This window comes from Coffea arabica, chromosome 11e (assembly GCF_036785885.1).
Source record: "Coffea arabica cultivar ET-39 chromosome 11e, Coffea Arabica ET-39 HiFi, whole genome shotgun sequence".
NCBI lineage: Eukaryota > Viridiplantae > Streptophyta > Magnoliopsida > Gentianales > Rubiaceae > Coffea > Coffea arabica.
The window spans coordinates 52,998,971-53,024,008 of NC_092331.1; the positions used below are offsets into that span (position 1 = coordinate 52,998,971).

The 25,038-nt window shown below is 35.1% G+C and overlaps 2 protein-coding genes across 3 annotated transcripts; both read right to left on the reverse strand.

Moving 5' to 3' along the window:
• Positions 1 to 2,017: 2,017 nt before the first annotated feature.
• Positions 2,018 to 7,598, reverse strand: LOC113718873 (putative late blight resistance protein homolog R1A-10). Of its 2 annotated transcripts, XM_072073073.1 has the most exons (3): positions 6,969 to 7,598; positions 2,388 to 4,649; positions 2,018 to 2,260 (listed from the first exon to the last, which is right to left on the reverse strand). In XM_072073073.1, the coding sequence occupies exons 1-3, from the start codon at positions 7,389 to 7,391 to the stop codon at positions 2,249 to 2,251; spliced, it is 2,697 nt and encodes an 898-aa protein (XP_071929174.1). In that variant the 5' UTR covers positions 7,392 to 7,598; the 3' UTR covers positions 2,018 to 2,248. The 2 variants fall into 2 exon arrangements, with proteins under 2 accessions (XP_071929174.1, XP_027099599.2); XM_027243798.2 differs by having other exon boundaries at positions 2,018 to 4,649.
• An 11,379-nt stretch (positions 7,599 to 18,977) lies between these two features.
• On the reverse strand, positions 18,978 to 24,393 carry LOC113718833 (putative late blight resistance protein homolog R1A-10). Its single transcript, XM_027243753.2, has 2 exons — positions 23,871 to 24,393; positions 18,978 to 21,597 (listed from the first exon to the last, which is right to left on the reverse strand). The coding sequence occupies exons 1-2, from the start codon at positions 24,315 to 24,317 to the stop codon at positions 19,378 to 19,380; spliced, it is 2,667 nt and encodes an 888-aa protein (XP_027099554.1). The 5' UTR covers positions 24,318 to 24,393; the 3' UTR covers positions 18,978 to 19,377.
• Positions 24,394 to 25,038: the final 645 nt, after the last annotated feature.

A 25,038-nucleotide genomic window follows, 5' to 3' on the forward strand; every position in this document is an offset into this window, starting at 1 on the left:
ACCTTTTTCCATCAGTTTCACATACACCCCCCGCAATTTCAAAGGAACTAGATTCCATTGAAATTTTCAACATAAACATCCTCACTAATGACAATCTTGAGGGCAGAGATGGAATTTGATTATTTTCTCTCTCCTGAAACACATTTTATATTCATTGTCCACCTCAATTGGGTTGGACCTGAAACTATCTACTTAATTTTAGGGGAGGTATAAGGGATTTTCGGAACTTCAGGGGAGGTCCTTGAGACTGTCAGAAACCTCAGGGGAGGTTTCTGAAATTATCCCTTATGAAAAATGTATCTACAAAAAAAAGTTGCAGATAGAAACTAGAGCAAAAATTAGGCCAAAAGCATCCAACAAATGCTGCAATTGACTCAGGTCTTCGATAAATTTGTTCTAAAGTGCTGTTGTAATCTTATCTGCTACCAAACATGCATTTGTCTTTGTCTTATTTGGATCTCAGCTACCAAACATAATTTTTAATAAAGCAAGTTTTCGAATATAAACTGAAGGAAAAGTCATGCACGAATCTGGACTCACCTAGGTACTAGCTTATTGCTCCAAATAAAACAGTTGCATGTCCACATTGATACGAACAATGTAAACAAGTGACAATATATTTCATATTAAAACTCAATTACTTTATTTACTTTATTAGTAGATGTTAGAGGGGTAAGGTCCAAATCCTCTTTTTCTTTTCTCGCTTTTTAAATTTCACGCCTTTCTTATTGTAGTAAAAAAGAAAAACGAAAAAGCCTAGATAATAGCCTTGAAAGTTACGGACACAGGATAGCCACATATTTGCACTTAAGACAAAGTGGGGTGTGGGTTACCCACTTGATCAGTAACTCAGTATTTCAGTTATGGGTTTCTCTCCTTCTTCAGTTCTTCTTCTTCTGCCTTTCCATCTATCCAGCCACCAATCCATCTCTCTCTCTAGAAATTTCATAGCCCCTGATTTCCTTTGTTCCGCTAGTTAAGTCCCCAGTTGTACATCAACAGAGTTAGACAAAACAAATTTCTACTTCAAAATGAATTAATTTTCAAAATTGGTCAATGTCCACGTTATTGTTTTAAAATTTTGGTAATTAGTAGAATTTGCAAATTTAATTTCTTCTTGTATACCCTATTCAGAAAGCAATTGAAAAATCAAAAGATTTATTTGTTTAATTAATCTAACCATTCATGTTCATATGATTGCTTGGTTGGGCATGGTGGAGCAAAGTACTTCATTGCTTGACACATAAAATTACTTGGATATGTATCCGTGTGTACGTACATATATTTGTTTGTAATATTAAACATTGAGCCTCTGGCATCACTAGCTGCGCCACATGACTGCAGTTGGGAGGAATGGATGACTCTGATACTAATGGTTATGAACCTTCAAAATTAAGAGGTAACTATTGAGGTGAAAGAACCCCTCCTTTCTTTCAATTATTAACAGGGTTAAAAATAAAAAAAGTCTCGTGTGGTATACCTAATATACAGAAAAGTTTTCCGCAGTTTCAAAACATACAAAACGACACCTCATATTTTAAACTAAATTGTAAACTAACAGAATTCGTTAAACTTAACGAAAGTGACGGACTAGGTTGTTAAATTTACTGAATTCCGTTAAATTTACCGTTAAATTTACCGAATTCCATTAAATTTTCCGTTAAGTTTAACAAATTCTAATAGTTTACAATTTAGTTCAAAATATGAGGTGTCGTTTTATATGTTTAAAACCACGGGGGGCTTTTCTGTATATTAGGTATAGCACAAGGGGCTTTTTTGTTTTTAACCCTTATTAATAAAATTTAAGGGGTTTTGCCAAAAACAAAATAATACAATAAAACCCAAAGTCTTGAATCCCCTGCCTCCAGGATCATAATAATATAGCAGCAATTGGCTACTTATAGTACTTTTCCAAAATTATTTGTGAGAAACTAGAAAATATTGGCATTTAACGGGGGACAATATATCACGAAAAGGAAACTTGAGTTTAGCAGAAGCAGTCAAAAAAAAAAAAAACTTGAGCAGATTCAGTTTTCATTTTTATTGGGGAACATAATAAAAGTAGTAGTTTATTGAAGTAAAAGTACAACCCAAAAAAAAAAAAAAGAAAAAGAGGGAAAGTTATAAAAGGGTAACTTCCCAGTACATGGGAAACACACAAGAAGCTGATATAATTTTCAAGCTGCAGCTGGAAGTTATGAATGAAATACAATGTTAAGAAAAGACGTCCAAAGGCTTGCTCCTTAAATTAAATCCTCTCCTTCAGCCAAAAAGCAAATAAACTTTTTGAAAAGATGGATAAAAGGTGGGTAATGGCACCGTTAGAGCATATAAGATGATCAAGAAAACAAGATAGGAGAAGAAGATATGCCAAGAACTTTACTAACCTGTAAAAGAAGCACTGGAAGAAGTGGTTTATGCGGTGGCAGTAACAAATGATCCGGGGGATACACCAAGAGCATAAATCTATTGCTTTTGCTGCCTTTTTGCTGGGCTTGTTTCAGTTTCAGGTTCTCAATGTCTTTTGCAGAGGAGGCCACGCTAGGATTGGTGCAACTGAGGTCAATCAGTTGAAGGGTGGAAATATGTCCTAGGCTGGGTGGAAGTCGACGAAGATCAGGGCAGTGCTTAAGAACAAGACTTTTCAGTACGGGTAGATGATCCGCGGCTGCAACATCCCAGCTCGACAAACCTGTGCTTCCAATGTGCAGGAATCGGAGGCTCTGAAATCCCCCACTCTCTGTTCGCCACCTATCACCCTTAAACGCATTGATTTTTAACTTGAGAACCTCGAGATTCGCCAGCTTTCCTAAGGTGGACATTTGATTCCAAGGCAACAAAGTCTTTGACAAAGTCAACTTTGTCAACTTGCGGGGGAAATTGGTTTCTTGTGGAAGTCTTTTCAATGGGGAGGACACATATTCGTTCAATAACTTCAAGTTTTCAAGGAAATCTAATGCACAGAGGCTTTCAAATAAGTTGGATCGGCCATTGGCCTGAAAAAGTACGGCCAATTTCCCACAAATGGCCAGTTTCTTGAGCTTGGGAGTCCTTTCAAACAATTCTTTTGTGCAACTCTGGGGTGAGATGGAAGACAAGGTTTGAAGATTTGCATTTACCAAGGTTTCACATCTAGGTGTTGTGGGGCAGGGCAAAGAAGTGGATGTGTTAGTATGCAAATGCCTCAGTTGTGGCATCTTCCATATGTCTGATTTGATTTGAAGAGTACGTGCAGTTGTGTCTACTATAAGAGTTTGCAAGCTCCACAGTGTAGACATTGCAGGCGGAAGGATGTCAAGTTTGCAAGACATGGAAATGTACTTCAAGAGAACTAGTTGACACAGATCAGGGGGAAACACAGCAAATCTCAGTGACTTTGCTTCCAACACTCTAAGCAATTTGAATGCTCTTGGGATAAGGGAGACATATTTAGCATCCAATGCAGTTTCTTCCTTGGCCGAAGTCAAGAAAGAGCGAACAGGAGCATCAGAAGGTTTTTTAGACATATAATCCATGACATTAGCATTGATGCACAAACGACGACAATCATCCAAGGTTGGGCTCTTGGATGATAAGATTTCCCGGTCATCCTTCTTAATTTCATGGAAGATGTTTTCCTCCTTGCCTTCCTCCTTGCAGAAGTCACGCAAAGTGTCATGGACACGACAAGTTTTGATTTGGCCATTTGACCTCCTCTGTCCCACCATAACTAGATTCCTGTCAACAAGTTCCTCCAGATATTCCTCTGCAATATCCTCCAAGTTTAAATCTCTTTGCTGAGGCACAAACCCTTCAGCGATCCACAATCGCAACAACTTCCACGCAGGGATCTCAAAATCCTCCCTGAAGACACCAAGATAGAGAAAACAAGGTTTCAAATGGTAAGGCAAATGGTTGTAGCTCAGTATTATAACATCCCTAATATGCTTTTCATCCCTGGAAATGTAGTCATTGACACTGTCAGCAACTCGACTCCACCAACGAACAATCTGCCGGTGTTTAATGAGAATACCTGCAATCACCACTATTGACAGGGGCAGTCCATCACATTTCTTTACTATATGCAGTTCATATTGTTCCACTTCTTCGGGGCACTTGTTCTCACCAAAAACCTTCCTCCGTAGCAACTCTCGACTGGCATCAAAAGTTAGAAAGTCCAAATGATATGGCTCAACTGCTGGATTTGCATAAATAGCCACGGAGGTGTTTCTAGTAGTAATCAAGACTCTGCTGCGCTTCTTATTGTTCGGAAAAGCTACTTTGAGTTTATCCCAGTCCTCTATCTTCCACACATCATCCATAACTATCAAGTACATTCTGGTCTTCAATTGTTCGCGAACGTGTTCTGCTAATTTTTCTTCTGGCATATTTTTCGCTTCCTCAGTGAGTTGGCCAATAGACCCCAGAATATTGAGGAACACCTCAGTTCTCTCAAATTGCTGAGAAACGTAGATAAATGCCCGGGCGAAGAAATCATACTCAATTTTTGGGTCATGTAAGACCTTTTTGGCTAGTGTCGTCTTCCCCAGCCCATGCATACCCACTATTGATATTACCTCGAGGTCCTCTGATCCTGCTTTGAGAAGTTCCATCACTGCTTTTGTTGCATCATCAAATCCAATCACATTGTCTTCCTCAACTATTGGGGCCTATTAGATGTTAAGCATGTCAAAACTACATAGCACGATAAGGAATGATCAAGACAAGTGGCAGAATAATGACAGGAAAGAGAGTAAAATTTCATTTTTTTTTTCCTGCCAAGATACTGCATCCTTTATTTGAAGGTAATTTATGCATGCTGTAACAGATTTGAAATTATGTGAAAGTTCTCCCACTCGAATAACTTTTTTTCATTTGCTGTCAATAGTTTCGATCTATCCAGAAAAATTGTTGGACTACGAACGTGGTTTTGATCGAAAAGCCACCTTGATACTTAAACCTAAGCGCTATACGAGTTCTGTTTTATCTTGAAAATCAATATTGACATCTATACTACCATAAAGGTGTGGGGATTAGAGAAATTGCCAAGATTATGATGAAATCGGGGTGCTTTTTGTTGGATTTCATCATAATCTTTGGAATTTCTCGTGGGGGGTATACCTTCAACTTGATTTTTCTTTGTTTATAGATTGGGTTAGGGGTACCAACGGGTTGGGTTTGGATCCAAACCCGATAAATTTTTTTCGGGTTTGGGTTGAAAAATAATTTCGATGCCCGAACCTGCATCCGGATTTGTTTACTTTTTATCGGGTCCGGGTTGAAAAATAATTTCGATACTTGAACCCAAATCCGGACCTATTTACTCTAACAAAAACGGGTCGAATACGGAATATAAGATTTCGACCCGTATTCGATTTGGATCCGAATAATATATTAATAGTTATAAAATATAAATATTTCTAAATACATTCTTTTACCAAATTAACAATTTAGTAATGACTTTGTAGATTGATTTGTGGTTAGTTTTGGATTGACTATTGCGAGTTATTTGTGATTTGGCTTTGTAATTTGATTTGTTTAAATTTGGATATTGGATTTGTGAATGGTTTTGGATTTAATTTTGGAATATTTAAATTTGGACCTTTTAGACCCAGACTCAAACTCGAACCTGACCTAGACCTATCAGACCTGATTCTGAGACTCTAAGATCAAGATTGGTCGGGTATACGGGTCGGATGTGAATCAACTACATAAAAACGGATTCAGCCCGAAATTTTCAATTCTAGCTCGAACCTGACCCATTGACACCCCTAGGTTGGATTAAGCGGGTTGCCCATATTTTTAGGCATGCAAATGGCTGTTTTTGGAGTACTTTTAAAAGAAATTTTATTATATCTATTTATTAGAAAGAGTATATGTAAGATAAAAGATGATTGGGGAGCATGTTTAAAGTTCTTTAAAAACAAAATTATGCTTCTATGATGGGAAAGTACGTAAAATTCTTGTTATTTTATAACTTTGAACATGTTTCTTATTATTTTATAACTTGTTGACTGTAGCCAATCATGATTATCCAAATGAAACCACCAACTTTAGTCCAATTGTTACTAAAGCAAAAATGTTACTTTTTTTTAATCTTTTTTAACTTCAGATTTTAACAAAATGTGTGACCTCCCCTATGTCAAGTTGAAGGATGTTGCCCTAAGTGTCTTTACAGTCCGTAATGTTTGGGGATATATTTAGAAAAAGTGGTTGCTAAGTATATAGGGATTAACAAAAAGAAGAAAAAAAATGGAGATTGACTAGTTGTTTGCTGGAGAAGTATAAAAAATAAATAGATAAATCTGGTTTAAATAGGATGTAAAAGAAAAACACAGAGACAACGTAGTAAATTCGACATCCATGTAATTTTTTTAAAAAAAAATTTCCAATAAGGGAGCAGTGGAACTTAAAAAGTTTTGGGGACATTAATGTATGATTTTTCTATACTGGGAAGGTTTGCTCGGAAAAATTGTTCAAAAGAATAAAACGAAGATATGGAGTAACACTGCACTGCATAAAAGAACAAGACCATAAAAGAACACTGCATAAAAGAACAAGACCATAAAATTTATGGAGTAACTAACCCTTACTGGAGTACTATTAAGATAATTCATTGTTTTTTTTTTTGTTAAAAATCAGTATATTCAACAAATTATAAAGGTCATACATGTATCGAAAGTGCCTCGAACATTGCAGAGTAATAAAATCTTTTATCTTTCTAAAAGTGGTCGATCCTAGTGATGATTCTATCAATTATTTTCAACTAATTAGACATGATCACATCCTTAAAATCTCACATTTTAAGGGACAAATCAAAATTGGTTGTGACATGTCAAAATTCCATATAGATAAAGAATCAATAACCTGGTTATACAAGTATTTTTTTTTTCAAAAAATAAAATTTTTTTATTGACTAAGAAAATACCTAAAAATGCAGTAAATAGCAATAACTGAGAAAATCAAAAGGTCATAGTTTCATTTTTTACCTGCTTTTTCTTTGCACGTCCATTGGCTACGTCCTGGATTTGTGCAGCTTCCAAACGAGGCACTATCTGGCTCTCCAGAGTAAGCTTCACTCTTCTACTGACTTGCTCTATTTCCTTCCCCAGGTCTCGAAGCTTGCTCCCATAGTCAACTTTTCCTCTAGCCTTCTGCGTCGAGGCATGAACGATGTACTCGTCGATGACATCCTCGGTTTCACCGACCACGCTTTTGAGCTCCCTCCTCAGCGCCTTCAGGGCCTCGGTGTTGCTGTTCATTTCTGTGTAGTCTTTGACGAAGCCTTTGAGAATCTTGAGCTGATCGAACAATTTCTCAAAATTCTCCCTCACATCAGCTATTAAATGGGCGTTACAAACCGCTATTTGCTTCAGGTTTTCTAGGACAAAACTCACAGCTGCTTCTGACATGATCTTTCTCCCCGGCCGGCCCTCTAGATCCTCTCTTTTTGCCTTCTTTTTTTCTTTCTGATCCACCAAGATTTGATGAAGTTACTAGTTGTTCTGGAGATTAAGCAGTAGGTCCCAACCCGGCCCGAACACGTTAAGTGCGCGAAGGAATCCAGCGTAGCGGAGACTCGAACTTGTGACCTCAAGAATCACTGGACCATTCACGCGGGAGCGGCCAAAGACGTTACTCTATAATGGTTTTTTTTCTCTATTAGGAACCAAAAGTCGTTTTCTTGCGTTAACATTTGGGATAATTTCAGAAGCCTCTCCTGAGGATTGTCATAATATCATTCAGCTCTCATAAAGTTTTAAAATCTCACTTATCTCCCTTGTCACTTGACAAGACTAAATATTCCTATCAAAGGTTACATATTGATAACATTACCCTCATTCTTAATAACTATTTAATCAAAAAATCAAAACAAAATAAAATTTTAAAACCAAAAAATGTAAATTAAAAAAAAAACAATTGCTAGCTAATAATGGTTAATATTTCTTTACATTGGAGTCGTGGTGGAATAGTAAAGGATGTGGATAAATTAAATCTAATCAAGATCAACCATTTAGGAGAATTTTGGTGAGTAATTAACACCTTAAAAAATTTAGTGCATAGTTACAATTAAAGAAGTTAAGATATTTTTTGGGAAAATATGTTTCAATCCATGGTGTAGTTTAAATTGTATTAAAAACTAAAATAATCTCTTCATCCACATGAATTTTTCAAGGTGTAAATTTTGCTTTTGTTCCAATACAACTAAAATAAATAGTTTACGTCAAGAAATTTGCACCTTATAAAAATTTAACCTTATTTTATTTTTTATTATTGTTATAAATTTCATAAATAGAATAACATAAGGGTAGTATTGGAACAAAAGTTTTATCTTTCTTGTATTTCTCCAAAGGGATAAAAATATTACAAGAAATATCAATCAAGGGAGATCGATAAGTGAGATTTTAAAAACCTCAGGAGAGCTAAGTGATGATATTATGAGAAATCTCGTGGGAGGTTTTTGAAATTATTCCTTAACATTTCAAGACTCGTTTTCACGTGTATTGCATGTGAAATAATACTCTTTTAAAAGAAAAAAATGAACAATTAAAAGTTAGTTTTTACTTACATCACGCGTTAATTAAGGGTTAGATTTTTTGGTAATTAACAGGAGAAGAATAGTAGTAAGACCATTGGAAAATTTTATTTTAAAGTTACAAATTTAATTGTAACACTCATTTTTGGACTGATTTCACTTTACATCCCTTCACTTATACCTGATTCTTACTTTGCATCCTAAATTTTTTTTTTTAACATGATCCTAAATTCTCGAGTCAATCCCATTCTAAGTCTAATATTAACACCGTAAACAAAACTAATAGAAGTAATTAGCACGCATGTAACACATGTATCTAGCAATTGCACATTTGTAAAAAGGACTTATTACACTTTGCACCCCTAACTTATATATGATTCATCCTTTGTATTCTGAACTTCAATTTAGGACACATTGCAAGCTATACTCTCAAATCATTCTCACTAGAGTCCAATCATTAGCATCATATGCAAAACTAATAAAAGTAAAGACATCTCTGTATTCTATTCTTAGAGATCTCCATATTAGTCGTTCCTTGTCTTTGTCAAACAAAATTGAATAAAAAATAAATACATAGTGGATCATAAATAACATCAGCATGTTGTAATGCTTCAACTGAAGGTTCTTGTTCTTTAAGTGTATGTTAGCTATTTCATCATCCTTCTTCCCCATAAAGTTTGTGCACAAATTCCATATATTGAGGGCATAGCTCGGGGTGAATCCACTAGCAAATGTTGGAACCAGATGAATCCACTTATCTATGTCTGGATTGTAAATTATTTGAGATAATTTTGTGAAAAAGTACTGTAGTACTTTTTTGATATGATGTATGTGAGATAAAAAGGTGATTGGAAAATATGTTGATAATGCAAGCAAATCAGTGTGTGTAAATAAGGTGTAAATAAAGTGAAATAATTGACAATCCAAACACTGGCATTTATCTTCCAAATACAAATGACTAATACACTTCACTAACCTGGTGTTTGGCATATCTCAAGAATTTTCTTCTAAGGTTAAGTTTGGATATGTTCATGCTCAAAAGATTTCAACTGAAATAATAGATTTTCCCTTTTTTTTGTCGGCTCTCTTTTTCTTTATCAGGCAACTAGAGGTTTTTTTTTTTTTTTTTTTTAAAAATAATGCTAAAACACATGACATAAGACCAAATTATCGCTGCACTTGCACTTTGTCTGCAGGCTCCATACTTCTGTGGATTTTGCTCGTGGTATTTACGATTGGACTCAAATAGGACCAATTTGAGAGTTAGAATACAATTTGTCAAAAAATGAAAGTTAGGGTACAAACTGAAAATTGGATATGATTTAGGGATGCAGAGTGAATAATTCCTGGTACGAATATGAAATTGCTACACCCAGGCGTTATGTGCATGTTCCTTTTTGTTAATTTGTCTTATGGTACTAAAAATTGGACTTAAATAAAATGGAGCTCAAAGTTTAAGGTACAAAATGTTCAAATTTAAAATTTAGGTTATGAAAAGAAAATCAAATACGAATTAGGGGTTGCAAAGTGAAATTGCTTCCTCAATTTCCTGTTGGTATATTGAGTGTCGTAAAAACGGGTGGCTGTGCTTAAGATTTAGAGGAGTAAAGTATAACAATGGCTGATTTGGGAGGATATGAGAGTGAGAGAGAGAGTCAAGATGGCAACGGGGCACCCGCTTCAAACCACCTGTCTTACTTCCCCCGCGGGGCACACTTGACTTTGCAGTTGCTCTTCCAGGAATTTGAATCAACCAGAATTCTAGAATTTGTCAACAAAATACTACTACTACTTCAAGTGAATCAAGTCGTCAACTATTACTGCTACCTATTACAATACTAAAATCTATTTTTTTTTCCGACTCAAAGCAATTGACTTTTGTCGAATGAAATAAACCTAATCCCAGAGCTAATACCAAAAGCCAGCACAATACTAAAATCTATTCACAAGCCATTAAAATATTAAAAATGCAAACACAATTGAATGTTGGCCTTCTCACTTTCTCACGTTCATGATTCAACAAGCTCAAAAGTCAGAACATCCAACAAAGCCAACAAACATTTCTAATAGCAATTGCTTGGATACTTCCTTGAACAATAGAAAAAAGGAACCAATCACCTTTCTTGAAAGAGAACAAAACTTAGTAAAACCGCACGTCCATTGGTGGGGCTTGGACAACATAATCTGGCAGTTACCACAGACCACTACTATTTTGGAATATTGGCTGAACACAGTTATTCTATGCATTTGTGGGGTAGAAGATAATTAAAGTCCAGTTGGGGAAATTCTAGTAACATGGAGCCATTTACGATTCTGACCATTAACCAATGAACGGAAGCAGGCCATCCACGATGATTCTATCATCTTCTATGCTCCACCACATTAATTGGTTAAGCGCGGACTGGATTCATAATACCACGAGTATTATGGTCCAATGCCTTTTAGTCAATTGGAAAATGCAAACTTTAATAGCTTCGCTTCTCAGTTTGTGGTCTTTCTTGAAAGGAAATAGCAGAAATAAATGAATAACGCGTCAATTCTTGACTTGGTACCGGGTGAGAAGTTTTTTGGTGCAACTTTTTTCTTTCCACATAATAGACGCTTACACGAATAAAGGCACCTCACGAGGTGAGACAGTTAAGAGGATAATTAAAACACTTGAACAAGTCTTCTCTTCTTTTACCATTTAGGAAGTGTTTGATTCAAATTCTGGAATCAAAATTGAGATTGGAATTGCAGAGCTCATTATGATAATACATCTTGGTTATTTTCCCTTACTCGTCTTGTTAAGGAGTGGAATGATATTCATTCTATTTAAGAGCTAATTTATTTGAAATTCAAGCTATAAGTAAGAAATGATGAAGAAGAAAATCTAACACTTTCATTTCCATAGTGGTCTACCAAACAATATATATATATATATATATATATATGTATAGCCTCACACACACTCTCATACCCATTTACCAAACACCTTTCAGAAGTCAGAACATCCAACAAAGCCAACAAACATTTCTAATAGCAATTGCTTGGATACTTCCTTGAACAATAGAAAAAAGGAACCAATCACCTTTCTTGAAAGAGAACAAAACTTAGTAAAACCGGCACGTCCATTGGTGGGGCTTGGACAACATAATCTAGCAGTTACCACAGACCACTACTATTTTGGAATATTGGCTGAACACAGTTATTCTACATAAGCACAAAAATAGAACACATCAAATGCAACAAAATCAAGTAGAGGAATGAAGCTATAAAAAGGCCAACCAATAAAAAAAATAACACTAGTATTAGCCCAATGATGTGGTAACTCACACGTTAAAACAGCCCCCACATTTGACATCTTGTAAATATGACACCAAAACAAAGATGACATATGACTATTTTATTGAGAAATAAAGACATGACTATGAAACAGTCAAAAATAATAGACAAAAGAAAAAAGAAAAGAGAGAAAGTTACCATTTACTTATTCTGTAACACAATCAACATCTTCTTCTTCATCAAGTAATGTAGCACATGATCCCCTTTCCGATGTAGAACAAGTAGCTAGACCAATATAAAGAAATAGTCACACATTTAATAAATAAAAAATACTAGAAAGGTTGTACTATTTTAAATTAGAAATCAAAATTTTGATTTACATTTACTCCAATCCATAACCAAGTACGAATACACATCAAGGCTTCCAAGGTATTATGATAAAGTCAACATCGGTGAGAACTAATTATTCTTCCACAAGTACTAAATGCAGATTCGGATGCCACACGAGATTGGAATGGCTAGAATATCCTTTGCCATTTTTTGGAAATTAGGATACTTAACTCCATGTGTTTTCCTCCAACCAAGTATGTCAAAAGTCGGAACCCTTGGTGATACGTTTTCTTCCAAATAAAAATCCAATTCCTACTTAGAAGTTAAATTTCCAGCATTGGAAGCAACAAATTTATCAAAATCATCAAAGAGATCTTTTTCAACTTCATTCCTATCACAATGCCCAAATGCATGCTCACTAGATGAAATTAATGTAATTTCACCCAAACTAAATTGAGATTGATAATCAAGAAACAACGAATAGCAATTTTGGTGGATTTCTTCAACTTTCATACAAGATTCATCACCATAAATGATAAGAAAATAATACTAGACCAATTTCATTTTATACCTTGGATCCAAAACTACAGCAATACCAAGTATCACATTGCAAGTCTTCCCAATACTTTTGATATTTAGCCATCATCTTTTCTGCCATGACTCTAATTAAACAATTTGAACATTTCATCCATTGAGCCAATGATACCTTGATGTCATAAACTTTTGCAAAAAATTCATTGGATGTAGGATATTGAGTACCAGAGAACATTTCAGTTACTTGATAGAACAATTTTAACTTCTCACAAACTTCATTACAAGCTACCCAATCCTCATCAGTAAACTGCTGTAGTATTTTCACACACTTTAACCCGTGGAAATACATCTTTATAAATTGAAACTATTTGCAACATCAGAAAAGTCAAATTTCAACGAATTTTACAACCTAAGCATAACTTTTTAGTACAAGAAATGCATAATAGATGAGCAGTTTCTTCAAAATATTCAATTCTTGCAGCAGAAGCAGTCCAATACACAACACTATCACGAATTTTTTCAATAGCACTCATTATCATTTCTAACCCATCTTTCACAATCAAATTTAGAATATGAGCAGCATAATGCATTTGAAGCACCAAACCATCCATCAACAAATCATTCAAATTAAAATTATCCATCAAACAATTGATCATGTCATCATTGGTGGAACAATTGTCTAGAGTAATAGTGGATAGTTTACGATCAACATTCCAATCCATCAATGAAATAATAAGTATATCACTCAATACTTCTTTGGTATTGATAGTGAATTTAATAGGTGCTTTATTTATGAAAATACTTTCATAATTTGCCAAATTATTGTACTATTTTGCTGATTTTTCTTATAATTTGACTTTGGTGCTGAATTTAGGGGTTCGTGATTAAAAAAAGTTTAAAAGAGAAAATTTCAGAAAATTTGTTAAGAAAGAATGTGGGTGCATCCGTGAAGTCAGGAAATTTCAAGAGCTAATGATTGTTTTATCTTTGGCTGCATTTTCTTCATGGAGCGGAGTTAAATTTATGTCTAGTTGAGAAGTAATCAAGGCACGGTGTCATGATCAATTGTGAGATCTTTTTAATTTTCCCTGTACTTAATTTTATATGTTCATGAGTATTTAATTATTTCTTGTATTTCACTGGTTACTATCATTTGGGTTTAATTGAATAATTTGGCTAACTATTCAATTGTTTGAATGATGATTTAATGCCAATTAAGACGTCAAGTTCGTAATCCTTGATAGTTTAATATTAGTGGCAGATGATACAATTTCATTACTTCAAAGTAGTTTAATTTGTGTTGTGGGAATAATTAATCTAGTTTAAATGAACCAACATGTGTGTTTGTTAACTAGAATTGGGTCTTTCTAATATTTAAGGTTGTGAATAGATTAAATCCTATTAGCATCTCTAGGATTATCTACTTTACAAGGGACGTAGTTAATGAGCGTCCCTTAACTACCAAGAAATTAAGGAGCGATTGGTAGTTCAGCAGTTGTTGAATTGCTATAACCAATTTATTTGTGAACATATGAGTTATTTTTGGTATTAGTGATCAATTGTGTGAACAGTTGCCAAGATTATTTCCTTGACTCGATTTTGATAATTAATTTATTTTTAATATATATTATTGCATTATTTTATTTTATGTTATTTTAATTATAATTTCAAAGAAATTCTACAACTTTCCCCCTAATATCCATTGGATTTCCCTGTGAGTAGGGAGACGACCTTACTCAACACTATACTCATTAACTTTTGGGGAGTAGATAATAGATAGTTAATAAATCTTGGTGGTTTGACACCTACCAGGTATGTGGAGCAGGAAAATAAATAAACCTAACTAAAAGAAATAAAATAATTTTATCATGTATAACATCAATTAGCATAAGTTAAGTTTTGAAATTTTGAAAAACTTACCTCAACATTTGACTCTGTAAGATCCACGAATCATCAATATAATGTGCAGTGATGGCCATGAAACCTTTCTTGGTGTTATTGGAAGTCCATATGTCAGTTGTAATTGCAACCTTGCTTTTGAGTTTTTCCAAGAAATTACTATTTTTTAATTTTTGCAATTCATAGATCTTCATGATATCCCCTTTGATTGTATTTCTTGTAACCATCTTGAAACATGGTTGCAAACTATTAACAAATCTTCAGAAGCCTATGTGATCAACAATATCAAAGACATGATTGTACAATTCTTGTTTGCCATCAGCTTTTTTACTATCACTTCAAAGTAACATTTGCCTAATATCTTATTTAGGCTTTTTAGTACTCCTTCTAAGATGATCATGCAAGCTACTTGTCCCATAACTACTACCAGTTTTGTACTTTTTTTTACAACAGTTGCACACACCAAAATGAATACCATTATCACCTTTCTCCCTATCAAAATGATCCCAAACTTTTTATTTTAATTTTCTTTTACCTCCTTCAATTTCATATTCATCTTCATCTTGAACTTCTAAATCGATTGGCTCAACAACATTAATTGATTGTGGAGTTGGTGAATTGTCTCCTTGTTCGGATGAAATCAGATTTTCGGATGTATCCATCACAATGAAAATTCTACAAAATACATAAATTAAGTTTAAAAAAATACTAATACCGAGAGAAGTAATCAATTGGCAGCCAAGAGATGCAAATAAAGAATTGTCTAAGTAAAGACATGGAAACAATAAAGTCTTGAAAAGCCTTCTCTTGCAGTCGTGCAAGAGTATTATGATATCTTGAAAAGGTGCATCAAAGTAACATCATTTTTTCTGAGAAGAATGCGTACATGACTAACAAAATCTAATCCCAAGTTAAAAATAGTTTTAGCATAGTTTAACAGGACCACAACCTTAAAAAGACATACCTTCCAAAAACAAACTTACCAAATTAGACAGCATTTCTATCGCAATTAGAGTAAAGAAGTGGAAACAATAAATTCAGCAACAAGGCTTAATGAAACCAAACATGTAATTTTTCTTCAGAAGTAATAAATATTACCATAGGTAGACCCTGTTTTTCAGCTTCGAACTTGAGTTCGAACCATTGTTTTGAAAACTGGACTGGATCGGTCGGTTCGAACTCGACAAATTGATTCAATTAACAGTCCAAGTTTCAAAACATTAGTTCGAACTCGACAAACTCTCAATGTAAATTTCGAACTTGCGTTCGATCTCAAATTCGAGCCGAGTCGAACTCGAGTTTGAACTTAAAAAAATAAAAAATAATTATTTTACTTTTTAAAAATGAATAAAATAGAAGTTTTTCTTAAAAATGATAAAATATTAGGAATATATATGTAATTTCACAATTAAAATAAAAAATCAAATCAGTTCGCGAGTTAACGAGTTGAGTATCTTTAAACTCGAGTTCGAGTCAAGCTTTGACATGAATTGCTTGCGATCAACTCGCGAGTGACTCGACTCATATGATCCCTATTCCGTTGCTTCTTTTGGTCTTGCAATTCTTCATTGACTCTATAAACCAAAATGGCATTGCAACTTAGATACATGGAAAATCTAATAAATAATCATTAAACATTAGTTAAATTACTTATTACCCTCTGTAGTTTTACAAAACGCCCGGATGATTCCCCTAAGGTTTTAAAATAGTCACATAACCCTCTTGTGATTTTGTGTAGAGTGGAAAATGTACTAAATACATAATCAGTTACGGCATTCATAGTAAACGCATTTTAGAAGTATGTGTGATAAAATCTTAATATACTTGTTTCTCTCCTACAATTTGTATAAATATCCACTTTACTCTCTTGTGATTTTTGTATTTATCCAAGTAATTTCTTCATATGTTTATACAAGATAGTTAAATAGTCAATTAATTTAACATTTAAGTGATGGCACTATTGATATTTTAACTAACAATGTTACATTGCTATTTTCCACCAAATTTCACTTTACATAAAATTATAGGGGAACGAAATGGATATTTTGAAATATTAGAGGAGTCATGTGGTAATAGATAAAATCATAGGAGAGGTTATATGTTATTTACCCTCCAACATTTAAGGTCGTGGCAACGAGTTCAAAAGGACAAAATTAACATCCTTAAAGGCAAAGCAAAAACTGAATGAGAATTTCGATATGTTCATAGACATTAATGGATCTCTTTTGCTTGTCAACCAAAAACAGAAGAAAGAGAAAAAGGAAAAATTAGGCAAATCTGGCGCTAATCCTGGTCAAATTCGTTTTTGGTTTAGGTGCCAAAATTGGAGCAATAGTCATGTTCATATTGACAAGAACATTATGAAAAATGCTATCTACAAAAAAAAAAAAAAAAAAAAGTTGCAAACAGAAACTAGAGCAAAAATTAGGCCAAAAGCATCCAACAAATGCTGCAATTGACTCAGGTCTTCGATAGATTCGTTCTATAGTGCTGTAGTAATCTCGCCTGCTACCAAACGTGCATTTGTCCTTTTCTTATTGGGATCTTAGCTACCAAACATAATTTTATGAAGCAAGTTTGCAAATATAAACTGAACGCAAAGTCATGCACGAATCTGGACTCACCTAGGTACAAGCTCGTTGCTCCGAATAAAATAGTTGCATGTCCTCATTGATACGAACAATGTAAACAAGAGACAAAATATTTCATATCAAAACTCAGTTACTTAATTATTTACTTTATTACTTGATGTTAGAAGACCAGGGTTCAAATCTCCTTACCCCTTCCTCCCCTTTTAAATTTCACTCCTCTCTTATTATTGTAAAAATAAAAAAAAAGGAAAAAGCCTAAATGAAGTCTTGACAGCCACATATTTGCACTTAAGACAAAGTGGGCTGTAGGTTACCCACTGGATCAGTAACTCATTCTTTTAGTTATAGGTTTCTCTCCTTCTTCTTCTGCCTTTCCTTCCCTGCTTTCAATTATATCGCCACTTTCCTATCTGTCCTCTTTCTCCCCAGTCTAGTTGTCTCTCTGCACGGTGGTAGCCTTAACCTCCTTAGCCCCATCAACTCTTCCTCCATGTACTGACCGTTCTGCCGACGCCCTAAACCTCCTTTTCTGCCCCTGCTCTTTGCAACCTCCAACTGCCAATCCATCTCTCTCTCTAGAAATTTCATAGCCCCTGATTTCCTTTGTTCCGCTAGTTAAGTCCCCAGTTGTACATCAACAGAGTTAGACAAAACAAATTTCTACTTCAAAATGAATTAATTTTCAAAATTGGTCAATGTCCACGTTATTGTTTTAAAATTTTGGTAATTAGTAGAATTTGCAAATTTAATTTCTTCTTGTATACCCTATTCAGAAAGCAATTGAAAGATTGAAAGATTTATTTGTTTAGTTAATCTAACCATTCATGTTCATTTGACTGCTTGGTTGGGTATGGTGGCGTAAGGTACTTTATTGCTTGACACAAAAAATTACTTGGATATGTATGCGTGTGTACGTACACATGTTTGTTTGCAATAGTTACACCCTATGCCCTAATCAACATCACATTCATTATTCAATTTGCCTTAAAAGAAAAAAAAAAAAAAGAGTTCAACTCTCAATTCTTTTTGTTAGGGGAGCAATTGAGAGGAATGGATGACTCTGATACTAATGGTTATGACCCTTCAAAATTAAAAGGTAAATATTGAGGTGAAAGAACCCCTCCTTTCTTTCAATTATTAATAAAATTTAAGGGGTTTTGCTAAAAACAATAATAAAATAAAACCCGAAGTCACCTGAATCCCATGCCTCCAGGATCATGATAATATAGTAGCAATTGGCCACTTTTTGATACTTTTACAAAAGGGCAAATTCCACTTTACCCCCCTGTGGTTTAACGTTCTTTTACATAACCCTCCTGTGGTTTCAAAACTATACATAACCCCCTTATGATTTGGATTAAAGTGTCAAAGTAACAGGAATGACCATTTGTAACGGAGTCACCTAAAATGTCAAAAATGCCCTTATGTAAAGTTGAAAATTATTTATTAATCAAGGGGGGTTATGTATATATTTTGAAAATCATAAGGGGGTTATATGGTAAAGTATTAAACCATCAGGGGGTTATATAGTAAAATATAAAAATCATACGGGGTTAATGTGTCATGTATTTATAAGGGTAATTTCGACATTTTTAGAAGTTCCGTTACGAGTGACTATTTTCATCACTTTGACACTTTAATCCAAATTGTGAGGATGTTATATATAACTTTTGAAACCATATGGGGGTTATGTAAAAAAAGGCTAAACCACAGGGGGTAAAATATAATTTGCCCTTTACAAAATTATTTGTGAGAAACTAGAAAATATTGTCATTTAACGGGGACAATATATCACAAAAAGGAAACTCGAGTTTAGCAGAAGCAGCCAAAAAGAAAAAAGAAAAAACTTCAACAGATTCAGCTTTCATTTTTATTGGGGTACAGAATAAAAGTAGTAGATTATTGAAGTAAAAGTACAACCAAAAAAAAAAAAGAGGGAAAGTTATAAATGGCTAACTTCCCAGTACATGGAAAACACACAAGAAACTTGTATAATTTTCAAGCTGCAGCTGGAAGTTATTATGAATGCAATACAATGTTAAGAAAAGACGTCTACAGGGTTGCTTCTTAAATTAAATTCTCTTCTTCAGCCAAAAAGCACATAAACTTTCTGAAAAGACGAGACAAAAAGGAGGGTAATGGCACCGTCGTAGCGCACAAGATGATCAAGAAAAAAAGATAGGAGAAGAAGACATGCGAAAGAACTTTACTAACCTGTCAAAGAAGCACTGGAAGATGTGGCAGTCACAAATGATCCGGGGGATACACCAAGAGCTTAAACCTATTGCTTTTGTTGCCTTTTTGCTGGGCTTGTTTCAGTTTCAGGTTCTCAATGTCTTTTGCAGAGGAGGCCACGCTAAGCTTGGTGCAACTGAGGTCAATCAGTTGGAGGGTGGAAATATGTGCTAGGCTGGGTGGAAGTCGACTAAGATAAGAGCAGTGCTTAAGAACAAGACTTTTCAGTACAGGCAGGTGATCCGCGGCTGCAACATCCCAGCTCAACAAATCTGTGCTTCCAATGTGCAGGAATTGGAGGCTCTGAAATCCCCCACTCTCTGTTCGCCACCTATCACCCTTAAACGCATTGTCCTTTAACTTGAGAACCTCAAGATTCTCCAGCTTTCCCAAGATGGACATTTGATTCCAAGGCAGCAAAGTCTTTGACAGAGTCAACCTTGTCAGCTTGCTCGGGAAATTGTGTTCTTGAGGAAGCCTTTTCAATGGGGAGGACACATCTTCGTTCAATAGCTTCAAGTTTTCAAGGAAATCTAATGCACAGAGGGTTTCAAATAAATTGGATTGGCCATTGGCCTGAAAAAGTACGGCCAATTTCCCACAAATGGCCAATTTCTTGAGCTTGGGAGTCCTTTCAAACAATTCTTTTGTACAACTCTGGGGTGAGATGGAAGACAAGGTTTGAAGATTTGCATTTACCAAGGTTTCGCATCTAGGTGTTGTGGGGCAGGGCAAAGAAGTGGATGCGTTTGTATGCAAATGCCTCAGTTGTGGCATCTTCCATATGTCTGATTTGATTTGAAGAGTACGTGCAGTTGTGTCTACTATAAGAGTTTGCAAGCTCCACAGTGTAGACATTGCAGGCGGAAGGATGTCAAGTTTGCAAGACATGGAAATGTACTTCAAGAGAACTAGTTGGCACAGATCAGGGGGAAACACAGCAAATCTCAGTGACTTTGCTTCCAACACTCTAAGCAATTTGAATGCTCTTGGGATAAGGGAGACATGTTTAGCATCCAATGCAGTTTCTTCCTTGGCCGAAGTCAAGAAAGAGCGAACAGGAGCGTCAGAAGGTTTTTTAGACATATAATCCATGACATTAGCATTGATGCACAAACGACGACAATCATCCAAGGTTGGGCTCTTGGATGATAAGATTTCCCGGTCATCCTTCTTAATTTCATGGAAGATGTTTTCCTCCTTGCCTTCCTCCTTGCAGAAGTCACGCAAAGTGTCATGGACACGACAAGTTTTGATTTGGCCATTTGACCTCCTCTGTCCCACCATAACTAGATTCCTGTCAACAAGTTCCTCCAGATATTCCTCTGCAATATCCTCCAAGTTTAAATCTCTTTGCTGAGCCACAAATCCTTCAGCGATCCACAACCGCAGTAACTTCCAGACTGGGATGTCAAAGTCCTCTCTGAAGACACCAAAGTAGAGAAAACAAGGTTTCAAGTGGTAAGGCAAATGGTTGTAACTCAGCATTATTACGTCCTTAATGTGCTCTTCATCCCTGGAAATATAGTCATTGACGCTGTCAGCAACTCGCGACCACCAATTAGGGATCCGTCCCTTTTTTATGAGGATCCCAGCAATCACCACTATTGCCAGGGGAAGTCCTCCACATTTGTCTACTATCTTCAACTCATACTTCTGTAGTGGCTCTGGGCACTTGTTCTCGCCAAAAACCTTACTTCGGAGCAACTCATGGCCCGCTTCGGGAGTTAGGAAATCCAATCGATAAGGGTCGCTCGTAGGATTTGCATGGGTAGCCACATGATTGAATCGAGTAGTGATCAAGACTCTGCTTCCCTTCTTGTTGTTTGGAAAAGCTACTTTGAGCACATCCCAATCCTTGTCCTCCCAGACATCATCCATAACTATCAAGTACTTTATGCTCTCTAGTTGTTTGCGAAGATGTCTTGCTAATTCTGGTTCTGGCATCTTATTCACTTCTTCAGTGAGTTGGCCAATAGAACCCAGAATATTAAGGAGCACCTCCCTCTTCTCAAATTTTTGAGAAACATAGATAAATGTCCGAGCAAAGAAATCATATTCAATTTTCGGGTCATTTAAGACCTTTTTAGCAAGTGTTGTCTTCCCAAGCCCAAGCATTCCAACAATTGATATTACCTCCAGTTCCTTTGACCCGCCAGTGAGAAGCTGGATCACCTTCTCAGTTGCAGCGTCAAATCCAACCACGTTATCTTCCTCCACTGTTGGAGCCTGTTGGGACACAAGTTAAAGTATTTGCCATAATATTCATAACTTGGTATATGACTAGAAAATGGTGGCAACCACTAATGCATTAAGGCTTGGTGGGGTGGGTGGCAAAGGTTCAAACCTTGCTTCCCACCAATTTGCCACAATTAAATATGGCATTGTTTAAAAAATCCAGACGGATGCGTAGTGCAACCATCAGGTCCGGTAGTGGTTCACTCCCCTCCGGGTTACCCCAGGATCTTTTCAGGCCCTTCCCCTCCCCCTCTCCCTCTCCATAGTGTAGGGAGCTATCGTATCCACAAAAAAAAAATCTAAAAAATGGAGAATTTAAAGACAGAATAACTAGAAAAATAATTGGTCAACATAATTGTGATATAAGAATTTTGTATGAGCACGTTCTCATAATTTTTTTCACTAGTTTGCTCGTATCTTTCAGAGAAGATTTTTAGCTGCAATCTATCCTGATAACTAGATATCTGTGTTGAAACCCTTGTGCCAATATACAACATGCATTAATGCGAACGTAGATTATGTATTTAATCAAAGAGCTATATCTACTCGGTTTAACTTGAAAATTTGTAGCACGAAAGTATCATCAATAATGGGAGATTACTAAAACTAAACACAGCATCTTCTGTCTTCTATATAAGTGGGGGACCTTGATTTGTTGTATGCGTCCTTGTTTTTTCAACCAATTTCGCTTGAGGTTCCGTTTGGATGATTACTTTTAGGAGTGTTTTAGAAGAACATTAGTGTTAAAGGTAAATTTTGCGCATCTAAAATCCATACCATTTAAAAAGGATTGATAGATAAAAATTTGTTGTTACGTATAAATTCGACAAAACAATATGCTAAGAGTTCCCCTATGGCGACCTTGTTATATAGGAGATCGAGACATATTATAATATTCACGTGGCAAGTGAAAGCAAATAATAGGATATAGCAAAATAAAATTTTTAATAACTAAAATATGTAGGTGCAACAATTCATGATGGATCTTTAGTCACACTTTCTATTTCAACTCTATTAATGCTGGCATGTATCTTTCAACAAAAAAAATCTCATTTTAACTCAATTTTTAAAAAAGTTCTTATAACTACTGACATGGTAAAAAACAAAATACAAGAGATTAAAAAAATTATATAACTAGAAAATAAAAAGTATAGCAGATATGGTTATATTGAAAAAATCACCACTAGACCAAATCCTTAAAGCATCGTTATACTTGTGATTATTAGTTATATATATATATATATAATATCTGTATATATAACATATATATATGTATGTGTTATGAATGTTATATATATATTTATAATTTATATAGGTAGTGAATGTGTATATGTGTAAATGTGTATATATACACACACACTGTCAAGTATCATTATCAGAATATGTGTGACTACATGCACAAACATTGACTTTTAACACATTATTCGGAGTTAAACAAATAGAGAGATTTTTTTTTTCAAAATTCAATACCTAAAATGAGCATCTTACTTTAGCCAATAAGGGTACACTTATACACACACACATATATTTATATGTATGTTATATATGTATGTATGCATGTATGTATATACACACACTGTCAAGTATCATTATCAGAATATGTGTGGCTACATGCGTAAACATTGACTTTCAACACATTATTCGGAGCTAAAAAAACAAAGAGTTTTTTTTTTTTTCCAAAATTCAATGCCTAAAATGAACACCTTACTTTAGCCAATAAGGGTACATAAATAAATAAATAAATATAAATATAAATATATATAAACACATATATATAGTATGTATGTATATATATATATGCATGTTTGTATATGTACACACACATATACACACACTGTTTGTATATGTTTGCACTGTTTGTATATGTTTGTATATGTATCATTATCAGAATATGTGCGGCTACGTGTGTGAACATTGACTTTCAACACATTATTCGGAGTTAAAAAAACAAAGAGTTTTTTTTTTTTTTTCAAAATTCGATGCCTAAAATTAACATCTTACTTTCTTTTGACTGCTGGATCAAAGGTAGTTTCACCCCTGATATTTTCTGGCATGCACCATACATCCAAATCCAATAATGTTATTAATAGTGCAGGAATCATCAACAATAACACGACAAACAGATCAAAATTCAATTCCTAACTCGCACCAATATTGTTCTTTTCCCTTGTTTCTTTTTGTTGTTCAAGAAAATATCGATCCAAACATGTAAACGGCAGCAAAGCCATAATCGGAAGGAGAGATAGGTGATAGCTTTAGTTTACCTGCTTTTTCTTGGCACGTTCTTTGGCCATTTCCTGGATGTGTGCCGCCTCCAAGCGAGCTCCCACCCGGTTCTCCTCATATAGGGCCTTCACTTTTCGACTGACTGCTTCAATTTCTTTCCCCAGTTCGTGAAGCTTGCTCCCGTATTTGCCAGCTTTGAGTATTTTGTCAATCCCTTTCTTGGCACTTTGCTGCGAGGATTGGACGATGTATTTTTCAACCACATCTTCAGCTTCGGTTACCACCCTTTGGATCTCTCTCCGCAACACCTTCAGGGACTCGATGCTGCTGTCCATTTCAGTGTAGTCCTTAAGAAAGCCATTCAAGACCTTAAGTTCTTTGCATAATTCCTCAACATTCTCCCTCACATCAGCTATTAAATGGACATTATAGAGCAGTATTTGCTTAAAGTTTTCTAAGACAAAACTCACAGCAGCTTCTGACATTTTTCTCCCCTCACCCCCTCTTCCCTCCTGATCTATATCTACTAAGGTTGGTTGATGGAGTTCGGTTATTGTTGTGTAGACTAAGCATGATCAGTCTCCAACGGGACTTAAATAATACTCCCTCCGTCCCATTGTTAATGTCATATTTCCACTTTTTGCTTGTCCCAAAATTTGAGCCACTTTGAAAAAGTCAAACCACTTTTAAAATTATTTTCCAGTTATACCCTTCTATTGAAAAGTCAAGATTGCACTAATCAATTCTGATGGACCCAGCCATAACACATCATCGGAAGTTATACCCTTCTGATTGTCTTTGCCTTTTAGTCAAAGTGACTTAATGGCAAGTGGTCCTCAACAGTTTGTTGTTTTACTCCACAAACAGCAAAGGGTACGATTGGAAGAGTCAGATAAGTGTATCCCCATAATGTTACTGTACATAAAAAGTGTGTTTCCCAAAAAGCGTCCCAAATTTTGGGACGGAGGGAGTACTAGGTACCAACTTCACCAGAAGTTGACTCAGGTACCGGCCCAAAGTCGTTGTTCTATAATATTAATTCTTTATCAAGAAATAAATATAACTTTTTTTAGGGAAACCAAATATAAATATATAGATGATACAAGAATGTTTGCTTTCGCATATGACTTTGTCTGAAATGTTTTGTATAGTAGATTATTTGAAATAATTATTGTAACGCTTTTTATGATGTAATGTATGTGAAAT